General features: G+C 39.9%; 1 protein-coding gene across 2 annotated transcripts in view; it reads right to left on the reverse strand.

Moving 5' to 3' along the window:
• The window catches only part of SHB (SH2 domain containing adaptor protein B), a 1,716,047-nt gene extending 1,694,304 nt beyond the window's left edge, over nt 1-21,743 (reverse strand). Inside the window, exon 1 of one of the 2 annotated variants that reach the window (XM_044060968.1) lies at nt 20,826-21,743. In XM_044060968.1, the coding sequence (XP_043916903.1) occupies nt 20,826-21,365 (540 nt within the window). In that variant the 5' untranslated portion in view covers nt 21,366-21,743. The remainder of the gene's footprint in view (nt 1-20,825) is intronic. The other variant, XM_044060969.1, reaches the window with a different exon arrangement.
• Nucleotides 21,744-22,199: the final 456 nt, after the last annotated feature.

The following is a 22,199-nucleotide window of genomic DNA, read 5'->3' on the forward strand; positions in this document are numbered from 1 at the left end:
CTGGACTGAAGCAATCAATGTCTTGTTGGTACAGTGAGGAGCCAATCTAGCTCAACACCTGGAGTCCTTCTAACCTCAGGTAAGCAGCTTCTGCTGCCAAAGATTTACACTCACCTCAGCCCCCAGGTGTTTACCAAAGGGCAGTGCTCTGAACTGGTAGTGATTGGCTCCCAGACGAAAACACAGGTGTCATCTGGAGAGAGTCTGTATTTTGATGCGATAGTACCTGAAGATCCACTAGGCACATCCAATGTAATAGTATCCGGATACAATGGTTAGGAAAGGGTTCCCAGAAAACCTGATTTTGCGGAAACCCTCTACCGCTAGGTTGACATCTGCTGTTAAAACCTCCTCCTCTGCCTCTGGAGGAGTTGACACCGTATAGGTGCTGGAAAAATCCTTGAGACTTTCTGAACCAGGTTTTCTTTCCTCTTCACCGATTCTTTGAGAACGTCCTCTGAAGAGTAGAAAACCTGATCCCCACAGCAAACAAGGTCTTCTTTTCTTGCTTACTGTGGGTCAGTGCGTCTTTCACTGATGGCCCAAACAAAGAGGAACCATTAAAGGGGGCATTAGTGAACAATGCCTTGAAGGAGTTCCACAAAGTCGCTGATCCAGGCCTGTCGTCCAATGGCTATGCCTGCACCAGCTGCTCACGAGGCAAGTTCCACCATATGGGAAATCAACTTCAAGGAATTTGCAAGGAAGGAAAGAGTGGCCAGTTGGGGAGAAACCTTCAAGTCCTCCTCCGAGATGAGAAAAAAAGAGAGACCCCCCCCCCCTCCAGAGCTGGCAACGGCGTCTCAGATCCAGGACCCACTCTAATCCATAAAGAAGGGAGGGCTATTGGTGGTCAGAATACAGGAAGGGAGATTCCCTGGATCAGACCTCTACTCTCCCAGGAGACCAGAGTCTTGGGTTTTTGAAGCAGAGGGACGGATCAGAATAGGAGTCAGCAAAGTAGGAGATGTAGGACTCACGGAAACTAGAAGGGACAGAGATGGTAGGACCTCCCAATCTGGGTCTACTCCCGAGGAACTTCCACATCATCCTGCCCACATCGGCCTCAGTGAGACTTTGGGAACACCTGGAGGAGGATGCTAAGGAAGCATGCCTGGATTTAGTTGGTGTCTGAAAGACTTTTACTGGAAGGGCTGGCGAGACTGATTCTACTTGAAAGGTTGGTAGTCGAGTCCGTATATTAGGATCCGATGATTTTGGATCCAAATAAGCTGTCCCTGAGGTAGGAGAACTTAAAAAGAGGATCAGTTCCTGATCAGAGGCCCTAGCATATGAAATAGCCTTGGATACGCTTGGAGCTGAAGCAATAGGATCCAAAAGAAGGAGATTTGCCACTAGAATCAACAGCCAATGGATCCAAACATTCTTTACGATCAGATGCTTTTCTGTTCCCACTCAGACTGAGGAGTAGTAGGATCAGAGGGCCTGGATCTTTTTTAGACTTTGCTTCAAAGAGTCCCTTGAAGAAGCAGACAGTGATCTCTTGGAGCTGGCATGCTTTGAGGGGGGTTTGAGCCCCTGAGGCAGAAGATGCAGGTAAAAGGCCTTTCAAAATCAATTTGTTTCATTGGTAGGCCAAGGCCTGACGGTTAAAGGCTGCACACAGCAAGCAATCAGTGTCTAAATGTCCTGGTCCTAGGCAATAAACACACTTCTTATGGGCATCTGAATTTGGGATTTTATGTCCACAAGACGTGCATCATTTAAATCCTGAAGGTTTATCAACCATAGCTAAGATTGAACTCAACGGAAGAAAAACCACAAGAAAAAGAGGAACAACCACAATAACAAAAACAATAAGCTCTACTATACTAGAAGGATTTAAAAAGGGAAAAGTGCTAACAGCACGAAAAACACAAGAGCACTATAAAAGGTCCCCAACGCCTCCAGACATCTATAGAAAGGAGAGGAAAAAATGGAACACAACTACATACAATATACAGAAGAGAAACTGAGAACTTTCGGAAAAAAAAAAAAAAGACTTCTCAAACCAGTAGCAGTCCTGAGAATCCTGAACCACGTCTGTATACGAAGCATAGCAAACGAGATCTGGGAACTTAGAAAAGGTGTGATGTATTATGGGAAAAGGGAGGAGCTCGAGACTCTGAGTCCAAGTATGGAAGAAGCAGCAGAGTCAGATCAGAGACCCATCAGTGAGGAAGAATGAAAAGAACATCAGATCATTTATTGCAGTCAAACAAATGTTTCAAAAACAAAATGTACATATAAAGCAAGTAAAATGTGTGGGGAACAGGAAAGAGAGAAAGGGGAAGAGAGGGAATTAGTAAACTTCAGTTTAGATTATATCATGTCCATCTACAATTGCATAATCTGTAAACTTGCTGAATATGTGAAGACCAGGTAGGTAGTTAAAAATCACTATATTTCAAATGTAAAACAGGATGAGCAAGACACAAAATAATAAGTAAAATGTGCAAACACTCATTAGGTTATACAAATTCAAATAAATTGCAAAATATTAACAGCATAAAGACAAAATTTGGTACTTGCGTATTATCGCAACCATGCTGTCTCGGTGGCCTATTATCACTACTACACTTTGTAGGTAACCCATTATTTGTATTTTCACTCATTTTCAGCAGCATGTTTTTCTTATATAACAGTACTAAGATTTAGTAAGACATCATCGCTACTACACTACTTAACTGATTGGAGTGGTTGTTATTTTGCACAGATTTTCATTGGTGTAAGTTACTTTGACTTGTGACTGGATATCTCTAGTAAACCGCACATACAGCCTCAACCTGGATATCTGTAGTACGTTGGGTTTGACTTTTTTTAAACATGTTTGTGTAACATTGGGTAATCCTTGGAAAAAGAATAAGGGCCAAAATCGTCATGCAGGGAGCCGTACTTAATTCAAACTAAGGATTCTTCAGAAGCAGTAGAGTTATTGTACCATTTATGGATATCTTGCATTTTGACTCTCGCATTTGTGGTCATGCAGTTTTCAGCCTTTCAATACTTGAAAGACCACACAGTACTGACTTTAAGGTGGAAACTGAAAGGACACAGTCTGTAAACTAGGACTACGAAATGAACACTTTCTAGCAAGAAAAACATGTCCATAAATGGTGCAATAAGTATTCTGCTTCTGAAGAATCTGTCAATGAAGTTCAGCATGTCATGCCAGATAAGATTTATTACTACAAATAACAACAAGATCGGGAAAATCTTATGGAAACCCGATTGCAGTTTATATGCTTTGCCTGTTTAAGTTTCATGGAAGGAGCTGGCGAAAAAGCGTAGTTGCGCCTGCCGCAAAAGCATGGCTGCGATAATACACAAGTACCCAAAATTTAATCCCTAGTTCAGCAGCATGAGAGAGAGTGACAAGTTGTCATTTTGCACAAAAAGTTGTCTGTTGCACAATTTCAGCCCTACAAGATGTATATATTTTCAGTGTCACAGTGTTCTTCTGCGCATCTCAAACAATGCCTACATTCTTGTGGAAGTTAACTAGCAACATATGCACATTACTAGATTACATACTGTTCATCTTTGTCATCTTCCATGGGTCAAATTTGTAAAGGGTATTCAGACCAGGTTGTTTAAGTGATTAAAATATGTAAAACAAAGAAATGAAAGGCCACTAAACATGGCTTAGTACTGTCCTGGACCATCCAGTATCATGTCATCAGTAAAGGCAATGTCGCTGTAAATGTAGCAAATGCAGTCATGTCAGTCAAACAAAACAATTTACTTATAAAGGTCATTTGCCAACTTAAAAGTAACAGTCTGTACTTGAAAAGTCTGACATTTTGTATGTTACCAATTCACACTTCGTATCACTTGCAATAAGCAGTAGGAACAGTGCAAAAATAGTAATCATTCAAAACCTTACTGTAACCCCAACTCCAACGAACATATCTCTCCAAATGTTATACAGCAAATGCACATATTTTTCACCCACCCCATCACTTTTATGAAGCCATAAATAAGGATAGATTCATTCATCAGTAACACCATCCATACACAGGCCAAGTACAGACTTGTGTATAACTTAACAGAAATGCACCTTGTTGCATGTAGTGGATTTCAAAGAGACAATAGACAACCTAAACAACGTATTCACCTGAGTAAACTGCATTACACTACTGCAAACTCCTACAGAGTTACATAAATGTCATTCCTCCCTACACTGAGATAGTTACAATGGAGAAAACAGATGAAGCCAGAACTGTTATTCAGTGGAAAGAATAAAGGGCAGCCAAGTAAAACAATCAAGTTAGAGCAAGTTGTGCGAGTGTGTCTGTAGGGGGATACCTTCTAGGGAAAGCGGACACTATCATATATTTATTGCAGTCCCCTGTGGGTAGTTCCAGTACATTACAGGCAAAGATTTAACTTATTTGGTAAAGTGGGAAAGTCACCACAGAAGCAAGGGAAATGCTATATAATTACGTGGCCAATTACATTAGCCAATTCATACTTTTTGGGATACAAGAGGAAACACGGAAAACCCATGTAGAAATAGGAAGAACACAAGCAAACAAGCTGCACAAAGACAGTAACCAGCATTAAACTAGGACCAAGGAACTGTCAGGTAGAAAAATTGCTCAGTGACAGAGGTTTCTCACGGGTGAAGGCTACAATATGGTAAGGTCAGGTACAAAACAATAAAAGCAAAAAAAAAAAAAAAGTGTGGCACAGGAAAATGACAAAAGTGCAGAAGAGAAGAAAAAATAATATCAAGCACAGGGGATAGTGTCCATGATCAAAGAATTACAGCATCCATGTGTTTCTATTCAAGAAAATTGCATCTGTTGATACGATGCTGAAAAAAAAAATAAACTACCTTAAGCGGAATTTCACTGACCTTTATGTGAAATTCAAAACAAAACAGAGGTTCAAAATGCAGCCTGTGCCTGCACCCATTTTAAAACACAACAGCTTAGACAGATTTTAAAAAAAGCTGACATATAATACCAACTTAAATGACTTGAAGGTGCAAGATCTACCCATCCAAAGAAATGCAGGTTAGAAACTTGTACAAGTAAGCACACTTCAAATAGGAGAAGCAAATACCTGGTCAGTTAACTTCATTCACAAAAGTGATTTAAAAACAGTAATATCATGCAAATATGTATGTATGTATGTATGTATGTATGTATGTATGTATGTATGTATGTGACTACAAAAATTGACCAGATCATCGTGGACGTCAGTTTTTCAATGGAAATTGTAGGTGGACCAAAAAACAACAAAGATATCTCTGACTGCTGTCCTGACAATAATTCAATGATGTTGTTTAGCTACAGCTTCTAGATATCTACCAAGTCAACTTGTCCATTCAGTAATGAACTAAACACAACTCCAAGTTCATAGGTTGGTACTAGGCTATCGGCCCTAGGGCCTACACAAGCCTAGCCATAACAATTCCCTGGCTATTTCTTCCCACACTATTTACTTCCCTGGACCCCTGTCTAGCAGGGCGACTGACGTGATCCCCAGGGTGAATTTTCTTTCTCCCATCCAATCATCAAGGTTCCTTTTGAAGAGGGCCAAAGAGGCGCTCTGCTTGACATGTATGGGTAGTCTATTCCAGAGTCTGGGGAGTCTCTGGGTCAGGAACCTATCCCTCAAGCATGTTTTGTTTATTGTGATAAGGTTTAGATCCCTGGAGCGTGCGAATCGGAGGGATTGGGATTTCTTTAAGTGTAGCATGTCCAACAGCTCTGGGTTTGACATGGCCTTGTATGTTAAGCAGAGATCACCTCAGAGTAGACGATATATGACAGAGTATAACTGGAGTTTAAGGCGGTCAGCACAGGGCATCTGCTTTAGGCTTGTGATTCTTTTAGTGAGGTATTTCTGCGGCCTTTCCAGTTGTTGCAGATGTCTTGAGAGGTACATACCAAATGGGGCATTGTACTCTATAATGGGTCTAATGAGGGAGGAGTTCAGTGGGACAATGACCTCTTTTTTTCTGGATGAAAATCCCTTCGTGATGAGGTGTGCCACATAGGATTTCCTGACTGTTGTGGCGATGTGGTTACTGAAGGTGAGACCACTGTCCACCTGTGTCCCAAAGTCTCATCACACTTTCGGTGTTGTGGCGATGTGGTTACTGAAGGTGAGACCACTGTCCACCAGTGTCCCAAAGTCTCATCACACTTTCGGTGTTTAGTGTACTGCCACCTATGTGGTAATTCATGGGTACATGTTTTTTCCCTAAAGGAGATAACTATACATTTCTTGGCATGGAGCTTGAGCCCATGGCTCTGGCACCAAGCATCTGTTTCTGTAAGGCCCTTTTGTAGAGTATCCACATCATTTGGGGATTCAATAATGGCTCCCAGTTTGCAGTCATCTGCGAACTTTGTTAGCCAGAGTCCCTTAGTGTTGGCCTGTACTTCAGAGAAGTAGATGCCAAACAAGAGAGGTCCCAAGACTAACCCTGAGGTACTCCACTTGTCTGGAGCTGGATTTGGAGTCAGCTACTTTTACAGTGTGGGTTCTGTCAGTAAGCCAGTTGACAACACATCAAGTGACGTAGGGATTAATGCCCAGCTTAGTAAGTTTATCTTTGATTCCAGAGTGGGGGATGGTGTCAAAGGCCTTGGCAAGGTCAAGATAGGCTATGTGGACTGCCTTACCCTCGTCCACGGCTCTGGAGACTGATTCGAAGTCGTCAATCAAGTTCAGGAGACAAGATCGGCCCTTCACGAACCCAAACTGGGTGGGGTCTAGTGTTTAAAGGTTGACAATGTCTTTGTTTATAAGTTCCATGGCCTTGCGGATCAGGCTCATCAGACTGATGGGGCGGTAGTTCCCGGGATCCAAGGTGGATCCCCCCTTGTGGAGTGGGATAACTGTAACTGTGCGCCACTCAGTGGGCACAAAGCCTGAGGTGAGGGTATGATTAAACAGGACACTTAGGTGAGGTGCCAGTTCATTTTGTAGTTCATGTAGTACACAGCCCAGGATGTCATCTGGTCCCATGGATGCTGTATTCTTAGCTTTGGAGAGTGCGTTTTTTACCTGTGTGGCCGTTATTACTGGAATATGGCAATCTTCCGGTATTGAGGTGGGCCATTTAAGGGGTGAAGTTGGCACTGAATCGATCTGCCAGGATATTGGCGATATCCTTGGCATCAGTATATTTAATGTCATTTTGTTGTAGGTCAGAGCAGATCTGAGCATTGCCATTTAGATTCTTGACATGGTTATAGAATGCCTTGTGGTTATCTTTGGAATCTTTGGCAATTTTATTTTCTTAACTAGCTTTGGAGGATTTTATATGAGGGATCTCAGCTTCTTACTGAGGCTGGTAAGGGATTTTTTTGCATCCTGGGATTTTCCTCTTTTCTGCAACAGTTTCTTCCTTTTGTTGTAAAGTTTATTTATGGCAGGGGACCACCAGATTGGCTTCCTTTTTTTGGAGGAGAGCATCTTGGTTCTATTTGGGATGGCACGATTCATGCATGAGTGGATGTGCTCGTACAGTGCCTTAGTATAGGACTCAGCAGTCAAACTTTCAGTTTCTGTCTGCATGTGTGTCATGAAGTTTGTAACTTCTGACTTGAGTAGCATGAAGTTGGCTTTAAGGAAGTTTTTTATGGATGTTTCCTTACTGGGGGTTGGGGTGGGATGTAGATGTTAAGGGCGATTAGCTTATGGTCTGACCTGACCAACGAGGGGGTGACCACAGGTGTGAAGCATCAATTTCCCATGTTGGTAATGACCAGGTCTAGGCTACTGGAGCCCCTGGTGGGACTATGGATTAGATGATCCAGAGCATTGGAATTTATGAAGTCCAAGAACCGTTGGGCAAAGGTGCTGGTACACAAGTAGTTTTCCCAATCAATGGCAGGGTAGTTGAAATCACCCAGTACTAGGGTGTTTGGTTGTATATCAATATTTTCCAGTATGTTTAAAAAGGTGTAGTGAGAATCTTGGGGCATGGTGGGGGATCTGTAGCAAGCTACAATTTGGATTGCAGTCTGTGTTAGTTGCACCTGGAGAATTTCAGACGCATTGTGTTGGGCAACTAACCTGGTGGTGTGAATATCCTTGGTGAATATGGACACTCCTCCACCTTTAGTGTTTCTATCCTGGTTTGGTGGCCGAGTGTGATAAGAGTTGTAGCCTGGTACTGCAGGGGTACTCTCTGGGGGTTGGGAGGGTGGCCTAATGGTTAAGATGTTTGCCTTACAAACACAAGATGCAGGGTTTGAGTCTCACAAGGGATAATTGGCTAGGCTTAAAGTAGCTCGCAATGGCAGTTAGCTTAGTACTAACCTATGAACCAGGTCTCATTTACTGCACAGATATTGATGTTCTCCATTTTTAGGAGTGCCTCGAGAAAGTGCATTTTGAGGTTTAGCCTTCTAGCATGGAGTAGCATTACCTTCAGATTTTGCATGCTTGTACCCGTTACGGTGGTGGTTTTGTCCTTTGAACTTTGTCTAAAAAAGGCATTATAGGGGTGGCAAGAGCCTTAGCCAGTGACCTGAATCCCAGGGGTGACAGGTGCAGACCATCTCTGGCAAAGCATCGTGGTCCGATCATGTCATCCTAGGCGGACAGATACTGGATCCCCTTTGAATGGCACCAGAAGCTTAGCCAATTGTTGAAGTTAATCATTTTGTCCTTATATTGTGGTATCATTCTGAGATTGTGGTATCATTCTGGGCGAAGGCAGGATGCTACTCAGGGCTAGGGTCATACCTGGCTGGGCCACATGATCTGAGAGCTCTTCCATGTCTCTTTTCATGTAGTCCAGGGAGGTATGTCTCAAGCCATTCACTCCAACATGGACAATGACAGAGTCATATTTGTACTTGTCTACCATCTAGGTCTCTTGATGCCCACCCATTCCTTCTGTCCATCAGTCCGAAAACAGATTCACAACTATACTGCCACTATGGACAGTGTGTACACTACACCAGTTGTATACATCAGGCAGAACCTAGGCTAAAATTTAGCATCCATAATAAACATGACAAAGCAGGCACATATTAATGTTCAGCTTCTGACTTCAACTGCAGAAGGCAATCAACGTGACAATGCAGCTTCGGCCATCAATTTCAACAAGCATGTGTAGCAACTCAATAACTACAATATTTATAGGTTTTACAATGCACAAGTGAAAATTTCCACAGCTCAAAAGGAACAAAGTTATACGAAGAGTTTCAAAAGGATATTTGTTTATAAGAGATGAATGCATGGAAAGACACACTTTCACTGAGACGATCCACTTTAGAGTTAGCCAGATTTATTATTAGACTAGTTCAAGGGTGACAAGGAGACAGATTGCTTCCAATTCCAATAATGAAGGAGGCTCCCACCTTGCTAACCAACTAAGCATTCTCCATGTGCTTTAAAAACAAATGAAGTGATACAAACAGCTAACTAAACCAAGATAACCACACACCCTTACTGGCTACCTGCACCACAACCAGCATTTGGACAGCTACTGTTTATATATTATACGTTTTGACACTCCTGGTCAACAAATGTAAATAAAATATATGTTTTCATGCTCTCTCATCTGTTCCACACCTTTCTACAAACAAACAACTCTTATCTCCTTCCTTGAACTCCCTATACATTTATGTAGCCTTCCTTTCACATCTATCCACTGCCTCCAACTTGTACTGTACTTTAGTACAAGTGTTGCATGTAATGTATGTTCAGTATTCTTTAAATATTAAAAAGTATATAGTTACTATTTAACTTAATTTGAAGTTTAATACACATTTCTCAACCGTTGTATATAAACTGCTCTTAGGTGAGAAAGTTTTGCACTTCTACATATTACATGCTTCTGAAAATCACTTCTGACATTTTCTCCAGGCTGAAATTGAAATAGGTCTATTTGGATCAGGATTCTACCAGGGTTAAATGTAAATAAATAAATGAGAAACAGAATAATAAGCAACTTACTACTTTAACAGCATACATTATACAGTGAAAAGTGAAATTCTTAAGAGTTGCCCAATACTGAAGTCCTCTCTCTCTAAAACAGAGAACTTACTCCTGAAAGGTAAATTAGTCAGTTTCACTTTTATTGTATACTGGCAAATTATTCCTACCTGCAAGGCTACTTTCCCAAAGCTTTTCTCCCCTGTTGCTAAATGAAAGGTGATCTACACACAGTAAAGGATTCTTTTACATTACAAAGGCAGAAGTCTTAACTTGTGCATCAGAAGGGGTAGTACTCATTATAAAATGATATTATCAGTGTTTTGATAAATGACAAGTTAGTCATGTTGTATTCAGTAGCCAGTTAGCCTTCCACAGTGTACAAGTAGGCTAAAGTGGAAAATCTACAAATTTTATTAAAAGCCTGAAGAAGCTGAGTATTTTGGACTGGAATGTAGAACTATTACTAGAAGGTCACATTCAATATTAGTTCTTTGCACCTGCTCTTCTGTAATCGCTCAGGAGATGATTAGACAAGTGTAACACAGCGTATGAGTTGAACTTGTTACCTACAATTATTTATGTTCTTAAAGAACATATGCAAATGTTTTTTTTTTCACAATCTTTTGTTTTCAACTGGTGTGTTCATATGCATGCATGCAAACACTCCTGTTTACCAAAAAAAAGCTACAGAGGAAGACCTCCTGCCATCTAGTATCAATAGCTGTGTGCTGCTCACACATTTAATATCACTGGGTGACTAGCCACTCATTGGTATTAATTGTAATAGTAACAAATATGTACTGCAATTAGGTAATTGCCAGCCTGTTGCACTAAAGTGATTTTCCAAAGTTTTCTAATCTTACCTCTCTGCATGGGTGCAAAAACTGCCAATCAGCACCTTTACCTATTATAGAGTATTTCAACAAGAAAAAACACACAAAAATATTTCCATACACTGTCACCGAGCAAAAACTATAAACAAATCATGGCATCCGTGTAAGAAAATGGTATGTTGCTTTCACAGACTTTAATTGGTATACTACCGTACGTGTCTGAAGGCGTCCCATTAAAATCTATGGGCACAACAGATTAAGCATTTACTACTGGGATGTTGCCTTGTGGTAGTTTGGTCTGTAGTTTAATAAAAACTTTATGAAGCTTTTGGCCTGAGAATAACTATAGACGAGTAAAAATGCATTGTAGCACACCACGGTATATATCCTAACATCAGAAAGCCACTAATAATTTGGGTACTGGGGAAGAGATAGCTATGTGGTATTCAGTTTGAGAGAAAAAAAGGTTACCTTTACAGGCTGGTAATACCCAGTTTACAAGAACGTCAGCATTACAATTAGCACTAATTAGTGCTTCTCACCGAATGACAAACTTGTAGGCACTATGCAATTGTAAGTAATGCAAGAGTGCATGAGCGAGTTAACCAGCCTTCCAAGTTCAGAGCAGACATTTTTCACCTGTACCCGTTAACTGTTTTGCAAAAAGAGAGTGATCTCATGAATAAAGATGTGTGAGAACACATTTTTGTTGAAAAACAAAGTTTTGAAAAGAAAAAAAAAAACATTTGCCTATGACATTTAAATAATAATAGGGTTGGACTGAATAGAAGGACTTTAGTTTGTCTGTAAATAAATAATCCTAATTTCATCTTCAGATCTGGGCATTTTATTAGTTCAGAAGAATGCATGCAATCTTTTTGCTACTTATCAATAGTTTAATTTCAACCAACTTACATACTGTAATAAAAATCTGCACAAAACAATCTCCTTCCAGGATATGAAGGGTTGGCCCAAAACTGTGGATAAGAATATCAGCAACCTAGAATCTTGACTGTTGAAGCTTTAAGCACTTTAATAGTTACAAAAATGGAAAAATAAAAATACTGAACCTAACATGGATCCTTCTGGAACACCTTCAAAAGCTCCCCTAAAGTCAAAGATTTTTTTCTGCCTCATGACGGTTTTCCATGGTCTTCTACAAAATCATGCAGAGTCACCTAAAAAATACAGTATTTGCTGATATGTTCAATTATCTGAGCCTAGAAGAGTTTCAAACAATTTACTTATAGGGCACATTATATCCGGCCAATAGCCTTCAGATGCCTAATAAAACTATTAGGTAACAATGGGTAGAACGGTTAAATTAACAGAGGAGATCTCTTGGCATTAGTGACAGGTTAAAGATATGGTGACCTACAGATTTAGAAACAGCAGGTGCAGGAAGGCTGAATGATCAGTGCATGGGTCTTTTTTAGAAATATTTTAATGGTTTATGTAATATTTTAAAATAAGTAGTCCTAAAGTAGAACAGTAACAAAAAGCAATCATGTGCTACCACATGAAGTAACCAAATGTTACTGTAACATGTTCAACAGTTTTTACATTGATTTAGATTAATAAAGTTGCTTTGGGAACAGGAATTGCTTGGATCATTATTAGCACTATCTTTAATAATATTCCAGAAGAACTCAGGCTAAGAAAACAGTGTGTGGTTTATTATGTACATATGTGAGTAGAGACAGACATTTATTTTTCTCTTTTTAATCATCATAATTTGAGAGCTTGCGGTGGTGGTGCTGCGGTTGTCGCCTCACAGTAAGACTGTCCGGTTCGACTCTCAGCTAGACCGTCTTCTGCGTGGAGACGTGCATGAATGGGCATACAGGTTGTGCGTCAGGGCTGGTAACTCGGCAAGTAAAAATCAACTGCCAATCATTAGCGGACTGTAGTTCCGCTGTGGCGACCCCTAACCGGGAAAAGCCAAAAGACACAACAATCGTCATAATTTGAGAGCTTGATGACACATGGTTCTAAATTTTGTAAGCAAAATTGAGTATCAGCTATTCTTATAGTCCAATTTGGCAGAAAAAAAAAACGAGTCAACCGCCATCAAGATAGGACCCCTGACAGAAGCAGCACACGAGGTAGTTTGTTGTTCTTTAACTACTACATAGATTAAATATTTTTGTTACTCCACTTTAAATTCTGAAAAATAAAATAAAATTAAAAAAAAAGGTTAATCAAGATACAGGCAATCACTGTACAGTCTCATTTCTGCATTTACTAAAAAAGGATTTCAATTGCCGGGATGTAGCCTGCATTGTTTTTCAGCTTTGTGACTGCAGGATCAGCACTTAGCACACAAACGGCATGACTTATTTTTCCTTTCAGACATTCTAATTAGTGAAAGAGTTCTGCAGTATCTTTTCAAGTGTTACTTGGACCACAGGTCCAAAGCTCCATTTAAACCTGGCAACTACATATATGCATATATATTTTTTTATTTCACTGTGATACTACACCTGAGGCACTTACGAAAAACATTCAGCTATTTCAAAAAAAATCACAATAATGCATTCCACAGAAAGCATCAGGAAGGGATAGTTTTATTCTAGGACTCAGCAAACAAAACACTTTTCCTATCCTTGGGATCCCAACAGTTACAGGTCTGCTGCAGTCAGAAACACAAGCACAGTATTTTCCCCCCAAACAAAAGTTTTAAGCTTACTTCTTGAACCTTATAAAAAGCAGCTCACTGTAGTTCTACCCCTAAAATGAATACTTTTTATGGCTGCACAGTCAGCTGGAAAATAAGGATGATTGACAGACATCACACAAATGGCAAGAGTTTAATGAATGTGAAATTTTCATTGTCAGTATATCAAAAAAAAAAATTGCAAGACTGGAACTGCCCTATCCATCACATGTAAAATGAAGTTACAAACAAGCATGCAGACAATGCTATACTGACAAGTACACCTTTGTCTACCCAATTTAATCACATACCCACTTTGATATTATGCTGACGACTGCAGGTAAAACAGACCGCATGTTTTGCTTCCTAGTTACATACAGCTGCCTTAAAATCAGATCCATGCCTTCCTCAGTACTTCCATGGGATACGTTATTTGCTTCAAAATGTTTAATGCATGTATTCCATCCAACTAAATAGATTACTGTAGGAAAGTCAGTGACTTCAGAGTTGCAAGTGAACTTTATGTTTGATTAGAGCTAAGATTTATTGAAGTATAAGGTGCTGTGTCCCATGTGTGTGTGCATGGTGGTGGTGGGGGGTTACTTCCCACAAGAAGTACCGTGGACAAGTGTAGCACTGTTGTGCTTTGCGCATTTTCACTAAATTTATGTTTTGACCAAGTGATGTTGAATTGTTTTGGACTATCTGGACTCTAAAAAAAAATGACCCCCGCCAAATGCCCTAGACTACCATCAAACAGCATTTTCAAATTACTCTCTCTCGCTGTTTTTCTAAAATGGACTTTACACTTTTGGATTTACAGTAGCATACAAAAGGAGATATAACTGACACTCAATTCTGCTTATGAAATTTACAACCACATGGCATCGACTCTCAAATTTGAGTGACCAGCATATTTCTATTATTTCTGTTGTCATCCCACACCTCCAGCAGACCTTGAAATATCTCCTTTCTTCTGAGGCACTTTTAACTGCATCTCTTTGTGGAGACAAAGCCTCCAGAATTACACAGTAGTACTTCAAATATGATCTCGCTCCCTGTCTGAATAAGTAATTTGTTTCTCTTTTCAGTGCCACAAATTGCCACTACTGCTAGTGACTTCCTAGTTTTTTTTTTTCAAACTTATAAATTGTTTGCTTTAAGGCACCTTGGGCAGAAATATCTACTTTTTTCCCCATTTAACCATCAAGACCCTCAGCTCCACCTCATGAGTAACTGTCTTGTGGATTTTTCTTTCACAAGTACAAGCACAACTTCCCACACTTTGAACTACCCCGTTGACATTACAAGACTCTTTTCACCAAATCACAAACTCATACCAAGAGTGATGCATACCCCTTGTTTGGCACCTATGCCCCTAATGGAGAGGGGTAGCCTGTGTACAAGCCTACATTGTAACAGTAAAATTTCTGTAGGTATGGACATGTCTGCAATACTTTGTTAAATTTGGGATAAGCTTGGCTAGGTTTAAAATGGCTCTTGGGCCAATAGTCTAGTAACCATTTATGAACCTATATGATGCAAAACTATGCCACATGAACAAACTCATTAATTCCCATTTCCCTAGCCATTTTACAATACATAAAAGAGCTGGCCCCACTACTGAGCCTCCTGACAAATCACTAGCAATTCCCCTCCTTTTTGCAGGACAGAATTTTAAGAATCGTTGTAAACTATTGTTAACAGTGCTGCAACACCTTATTCCATCCACTCCTAGACTTCATACAGTTAGCATTTTCAAGAATGGACAATAGCTCATACTTTACAACTAGAGGAAGTCGTGGGAGAGGTTTCCACTATCTACAGTTTTGATCATAGTATCAAAAATATTTGTCTTTCACTCTCAGGATTACCCACTTAATCCAGTTTAAAGGTCATGTGGGATCTTAAATCTATGTTAGTACTCAATGGGTGCAAGAAAAAATACTAATTGTGGATGGGATACTAGCCCACTGCAGGCTTAGGTGCATTTGCGAAAACACACGACCACAAATTCCATCTAAAAGCACATCTACTGGATATGGATGGCAACCAGTGTACCCAGCAAAACCCATGCAGACACACAGAAAACATGCCCCAAATCAAAAACTGAACTGAGAGAGCCTTTACTACAAGGCAGCAATGTGAACCACCGTAGAACTGTGAGATATGACCAATAGTTTTCTTTCCTCTTCCTTACAAACCGATGCCAGCCCAACTCGGGTCCTAAACTGTACTGGTCAGCAGAAGCATTTTTCTCTTTTTATCATTTTCCTGCCCATCAAGATAAAACGAACAACAAACTACAGCGTCAATGCAAAGCATTTTTCATTATTCCGACTTCATTTTGATGAATTCAGCAATTTGGGTGTACCCTCGGTGAAGCTTTTTGTTTTTATAAACACTACAGTAATAAACGTGTTCTTTACCCTAAAAGGGTAATCCTAAAACTAAAACACTATTTAAACAAACTAAGAAATAATTATATTTGTTAAGAGTCTTGCTGCTATTTTCAAATGCTGAACATCAAATACAAATGCTGCTCTTCTTAAAACAAAAGTAAAGCTTTTATTGTACAATTTTCTCTCATTACTTTGGTTACTTAGTAAATGTTATAAAAATGTTATTTTATACTGCAATATGAAGTGCAAAGCAAGTTAAACAGCAGTCATCAAAAAAATGTTTTCTACCATTGTCAAACTGCAAATTTACCTGATGCAACGACACAAATACCACATGTTGACTATTCTGCATCATCCTTTACAAGTATTAAAGATGCTTGCAACTCAAAACAGAATATGCTTGATAGATATCAAACTTGTGTAATACACAAAACACACAAGTATGCATGTATGTCCCAAATCAAAGCCCCCTTGTTGCTCACCTCTGCAATACTGAACAGTAAGACATTTGGCTCTGCAAGTAAGAGATGTAGCCAGGATGCTGGACCTATATTAAATTACCATCCACGTAGAACATATGGCAAACTGCATAGTATGACAACATGTAAAATGCACATACCAAACAGCTTCCATGCAGAGCTGGGGAGGGGGGGGGGGGTCACACATACACGTCCATGTACCTGTGCACATCTTAATGGGAGACGGTTTCCTGGATGAAGAGCAGCAGCTTCGCCCTACTCACACTTCTGATTCCAGTTAAGTAGTGCAATGGTGTGTGTGTGTGTGTGTGTATGCATGTATGTATGTGGGTGCAAAGAGGGAGAGTACAAGTGGTTTTTAGTGTTTAAATGCTTACTACGAGGGTGTCTGTGTGCGTGCTCTTAAGTAGTGGCTGACTACTGCCTGACATGACATGGAGCTAGTAGTGATGGAAACTGTAGGCACCATGTGCAGGCACCAGATGTCGTGTGAATGTATGCACGTGTGCAGTCTCAACTACCAGGGGTGACAGTAGAACAAGGTTAAAGATACGAGCTACAGGGTATCTGTTCTACTTAACCTCTCCTATAAGACAGCAGCTGAGGTGTGCAAAGTGTGTGAGACTTGTGCTCAAGTGTAGTCTGCTAGTTATTTCCAATACTACTAGCACAGGATGGTAAGGTGCAAAGCTGCACGCGCACACACACACCCACACACACACACACACACACACACACACTATTCTTCAGATGCATCACTACTCAGAACGTATATGACTATGAATCACAACTTTGATTATTTGTGCAGCATGAGTTACATACGTTGTTGCTCTACAAACTCCATCCATACTTCTGTTAACAGGTTACAAAAACTACTGGAAAATTATGAGGCACTTCCATCCTCCCAAATGGCACACCCTATACTTCCAGTTTATCTGTTCTGGCATGCACAAAATCAGATATGAGGTATTTACAACCAGTTGTTCACAAACTGGAACTGCAGTTGATGCTCTTTAAGATCAGCAGTCTCATTGTCAACCAACGCAAATTACAATCAGTCTTACAGCTCTCCAAAATGAAGATTTTTGATTTTTTTTTCTAAACTTTCTGTACAGTTTCACTTAATAATGAACAAAAGTTGGCATCTATTGTCCATGGTCTTCCAGGAAATGTAGCCGTCACCGGCAAAGGAATGAGATTGCCACATTATGACAAGAGGGCAGGAGTTCTGCATGCACTTATTTCGAATATTGAGGTTTTGAACAACCAATGCTCATTGCTTTACATCAGAATGCTGTTTATATATTGTTTTTCTAAAATAAGAACGTGGTTGAAATCAACCCATTGTGCTGAATTATTTATACTTTTAATGAGCACCACATTACATATGCTGAATAATAAAGACCCTAACGAGTCTGCTGTAGCATTACTGCTACACATTGAAGATTATTCTTGTGATGCATACTTATGCAATTCACTGCTTTTTTTTTTTTTTTTTTTTTTTTTTTAAATACGTCACTTCGTGGAGTAAAGTAACAAACTATATAATGCACCATAAAAACTTCTTGACCCCACTGACCCAAGGTCAACTTTGACAGAATTCCCTTACCCCAAAAAGTCATCTGCTAGTACCAAAAATTGAGCCTTATATAAAGGATATTTTTACTTGGCTTAACTCTTGTATAGTTTGCTCTCTCAATATTACACAAAAATTCAGTACTTGGGTCTTCCTACAGTGTCTACTCATCCCTCCCTTTGTAGTTTATTAATTTTAACAATAATCACTACCAAACACATTTCTTTAACTTTTGTAGCTTCTAACTTGATGCAATTTAAATGCATCTCCCCCACCCCATTTCAACAAAGTCCCTCTTTCGTTTTAACCAGTGTAGCTCCGAGACCGTCACTGCTGCAACTCCTGAAGATTGCTACAGAAAACTATAAATATGAAAAGTAAACATGTTGACAATGCTAAGAGTGGCAAAGAAAGCTCTGCAACAGTGAAAAAAATAGCTAGTAACCTTGTAAATTACTCCCAACTAAAACACTACTTAAGACTTTCTATATCAGATTACAATTTGTTAAAACACTGCCAGAGTCAATTCAGACTTCTGTAGCCAGCTGTTCTTAAACAAACAGAGACGTATCACTATGTCCCCAGCCCCTTTTACTGCTGCCCTTTGCCTGGAAAAGGTTATGTTATATACTTGTGGGATTACAATGCTAAACAGTGATGGAACAGACCTTATGTGCAGTGCCAAGCCCTAAAGGAAAATGTAACCTAATCCACCACAGGAGAAAACCAAAGTTTTAAAATGTATGTTATGTTTCAGTGTAGTGGTATGTAACGATGCAACTGATACACCACTGTCTAAGTGCTTGAGCAGAGCACCCAGTGGTGCATTTTCCACTTATTATAAATGAAAACTGAATTAAAAGCTTCAGTCTTCACACTACAAACTAGTAACTAATGCAAAGAGCTTAGTCTTAAAATTACCAGTGCTTATGTATCCACTTCTGGACTTGCACTAGTGTTTGGCATTTTGCTTCCCAACTGCTTAATTAATGGGTTAGTACAATCTAGAATTCTAAGACTATAACAGTTCATTTCTAGTGACATGACAACAAGGAGCAAACAAGCTATCAGTCTGTGCAGCTGTCCATAAAAACACAAAGATAACCCACAGTATAATGGCTTCATATTTATGAAAAGAGGACAGCAAGTGGTGTGCATCCGCCAAGAAATCAGCTAACGTTTCTCAAAAAAAAAAAAAACACACACAGATACCCAATGCCCAGTTCTGAGAGAAAAATGCAAAACCATGAACAAAACTAGAAAAGCAGCATTTTTGCACGTCATGATATTCTGGCCCGATTAACAGTCACACACCAGCACTGTATTACTTCAACAGAAGACAATGAATGATTGGTTAAAATGTAAAATATTTTAATGTATTTTACTGAATATTATTTTTCACTTATGCACAGTATTCCACATGGAACACAATAACCCATTCAAACTCACTGTGCTTTAGGAATGCCCCATTTGTCAGACATACAGCTTCCACAATGGGGGGGCAGTAAAGCCAAAAAGCTGACATCTCTCTCGCTATCCAATCTCCTCAGCAGGGAGCCAATCATGTATCTATAACGAGAAGAGACACTGCACCATGACCCCAGGGCACAATGGCTAAACTAACAGCTAAACAACCTGCTGCATAAACATCACTCAAGCCATAAGTTGTTGTGGCAGGTTACCAAAGATAATAATGCCTGCAGCTCAGAGATCCATAAAGTTAATGGTGGGCAAACCACATACAGAAACACAAATGTTCTCCGGGGCAGTAAAGACAGAACCCAACATGGCACAAATCAATCAACTAGACGTTATGCATTCTGATTCACTCCAGTGAATTTCATAAGGGTCTAAATGATTGCAGCAAATTACACAAATTGCCATTAATCTTGAAAATGACCACTGTCACATCTACACGTACTCGTTACCAACCATAAAAAAGGTGACCTAACCATTACTCAAGATTGTACCAAAAACTATCAGCTTCCGTTTTTAGAAACTAAAGCACTGCAGTAAGGTTGAAGGGGGAGGGGGGGGTCTACTGTAAAATCAAATGCAGTCACTCACATTAACCCTCAACCTGTTATCTTCTAAGTGTGGTCAAAGTAAAAAATAATCATGGACAAAGGACCCAAATCAAGAGCACTATTCCAAGCGTGGGTGCTGCTTGACCTAGAAATCTGACAGAATAGGAGGGCATGAATTTTCAGAAGTAAAGTAAGTCTGCAACAACACTGACTGCACCACCCTTACTCAAAAAGAAAAGTATGGAGCAAAATTTTAGCCAAAAATCAGAGAAAGATAAGAGGCAAAACAGTCAGGGGAACATCGGTATTGTACAGGGGATATTCTTTGTAAAGTGCACAATACTGCAGTCACGTAAATATTTCGGTAACCTGTCATAAAGTGTGTTGGAAAACACAAAACGTGAACCCAGACGAACGACAGGCATAGAAAAGCGTTTGGTTTAAGCACATTGATGTTCAACATTAGAAACACAAACTACAAGATGAGAAAAAGTAAAAGTAAACGCAAGCCTCAATTACACTTGCTACAGCCCCCACCACCATCACAACCATATACAGCACAAAAATACATATAGTATTTACAGTGAGAGCAACATGTACGCACGGGTAACCCAAACACAAACACACACCACTAAACAGGAAAGTACTACTCAATTGAACGGGCTAGTTTTCCTGGAGCACTTCTGCCTTTGGGAAACTTTTAAAACTTTCACTAAAAATGACTTCAGTAGAAATCTGTCTGATGGCTAAAGCATTTCAATATTTTGTGATTTTTCTTACTTCTGAGTGACCCTAATCACCCTTCAATCACATGTGTGTCTGTTGAGGTGTGGGACTCTGGTATACACGGTGGTCCAGATGTGTACGCCAAACACTGTGTTTATTAAAACAACTGTATATTCACCATAACAGTAGTTAGTAACAGCATAAGCCTTACTTTTTCTTGCTTAGCGTGACTTTCCTCGGACTTGTTGAGTTGCTTATTATTCGTGCTGGGACTGTTACTAACATTGCTCTTGTTGTCAGTGGAACTGCTCTCGATCTTGATAAGACGGTGATGAGTTGGGGAGATGAATTTGATCTCGGGGGTGTTTGGTCCCGCTCTCCTCTCACTCTTACTTCTCTGAAAATAAGGCGAACCTGTCCCGGGAGAGCCCACGGTACTTTTGGATCGGTCTTTGTCCCTCTTATCTTCTTCTCCATTTTGATAGTAATATTCCTGACACATGGCTCGTAGTTTGCGCAAGGATGAACCAGGTCCATTATTGTAAGGGTCCTCAAAATCTCGCTCCTTCTGGGCCCTGTATTCTCGGATCAGGTCACTTTCCTCATTCAAACTGTTTTGGAAAGAGAAAGGCAGGTGGTTAGCCGTACTGCCATTTTTCTTATCCTTGTAATAGTCAGGTCTGGGAGGCTGTGGAGGACTTTTGGTTTTATTATTTCCTAGACTAAAGTACTTATTAAGCCATTTAGCCATTATGCTTGTTAAGAATAGCTCCTAGTTGAATTAGATACGAAACCAAGAATAAAGGTCAAAAGTTTTGTATATCCAAAGTCATTAACATAAAAACCATGAAAATCTCTGCACGTCCATCTAGATACCATCTGTCGTTTCCCTTTGCCTTGTCAAACACAAGGGGAGGGGAATGCCTGATAGGCAGAGCCCCCTGAGGGTACAGGATATTGGTACCAGCTGCAGTAGCTTAACAGCTTCTTTACTCCGTCACCTTAACTTGCTATTAGTTTGATACTCCTTTCTTTCTCCTTCTTCGGCGACTCATAACCACCGGTAGACGTTCCTCGATTAAAGGTCTAGCGTATAAATGCAGTACCGCGCATGTGCGACAGTGTGTGTACGCGCACTGTGGCCGTGCCTGTGTAACGTTTGAAAAGCACGGGGAGATAGTAGTAATCTTAGTTCTAGTTTTTGCGTATGTTAAGTATAATTACATTGGTAACTAAATAAATGGATTATGTTTGTTCGTGGGTATTGAATCAGTTATCGAGTTCCATGCAGTAAAATCGACAACGTCTTTTTCGTTATCCCGCTGGCTTGTTTCTTCTTTGGACATTTTTAACAAACGCTAAGGGGAGACGATAGCCCTTTTCCTATATGTTTAGTCCTTTGGAATACTTAGCTGTTTACACGTTTGAAATTGTTTTCTAAACCGCCAATTGCAGGTATTCCTCATTAAGAAATATGGTATTTGTTGCATACAAAGGCAAGTAACTAAACACCTTGACTATCCACGTACGTCTCTTTGTTCGTTTTAGATTGCCATGATAAAATGTAAGAACTATGAACCGGGAA

The sequence above is a fragment of the Protopterus annectens genome, chromosome 2.part0 (genome assembly GCF_019279795.1).
Source record: "Protopterus annectens isolate FY-2018-M chromosome 2.part0, PAN1.0, whole genome shotgun sequence".
Taxonomy (NCBI): Eukaryota; Metazoa; Chordata; order Ceratodontiformes; family Protopteridae; genus Protopterus; species Protopterus annectens.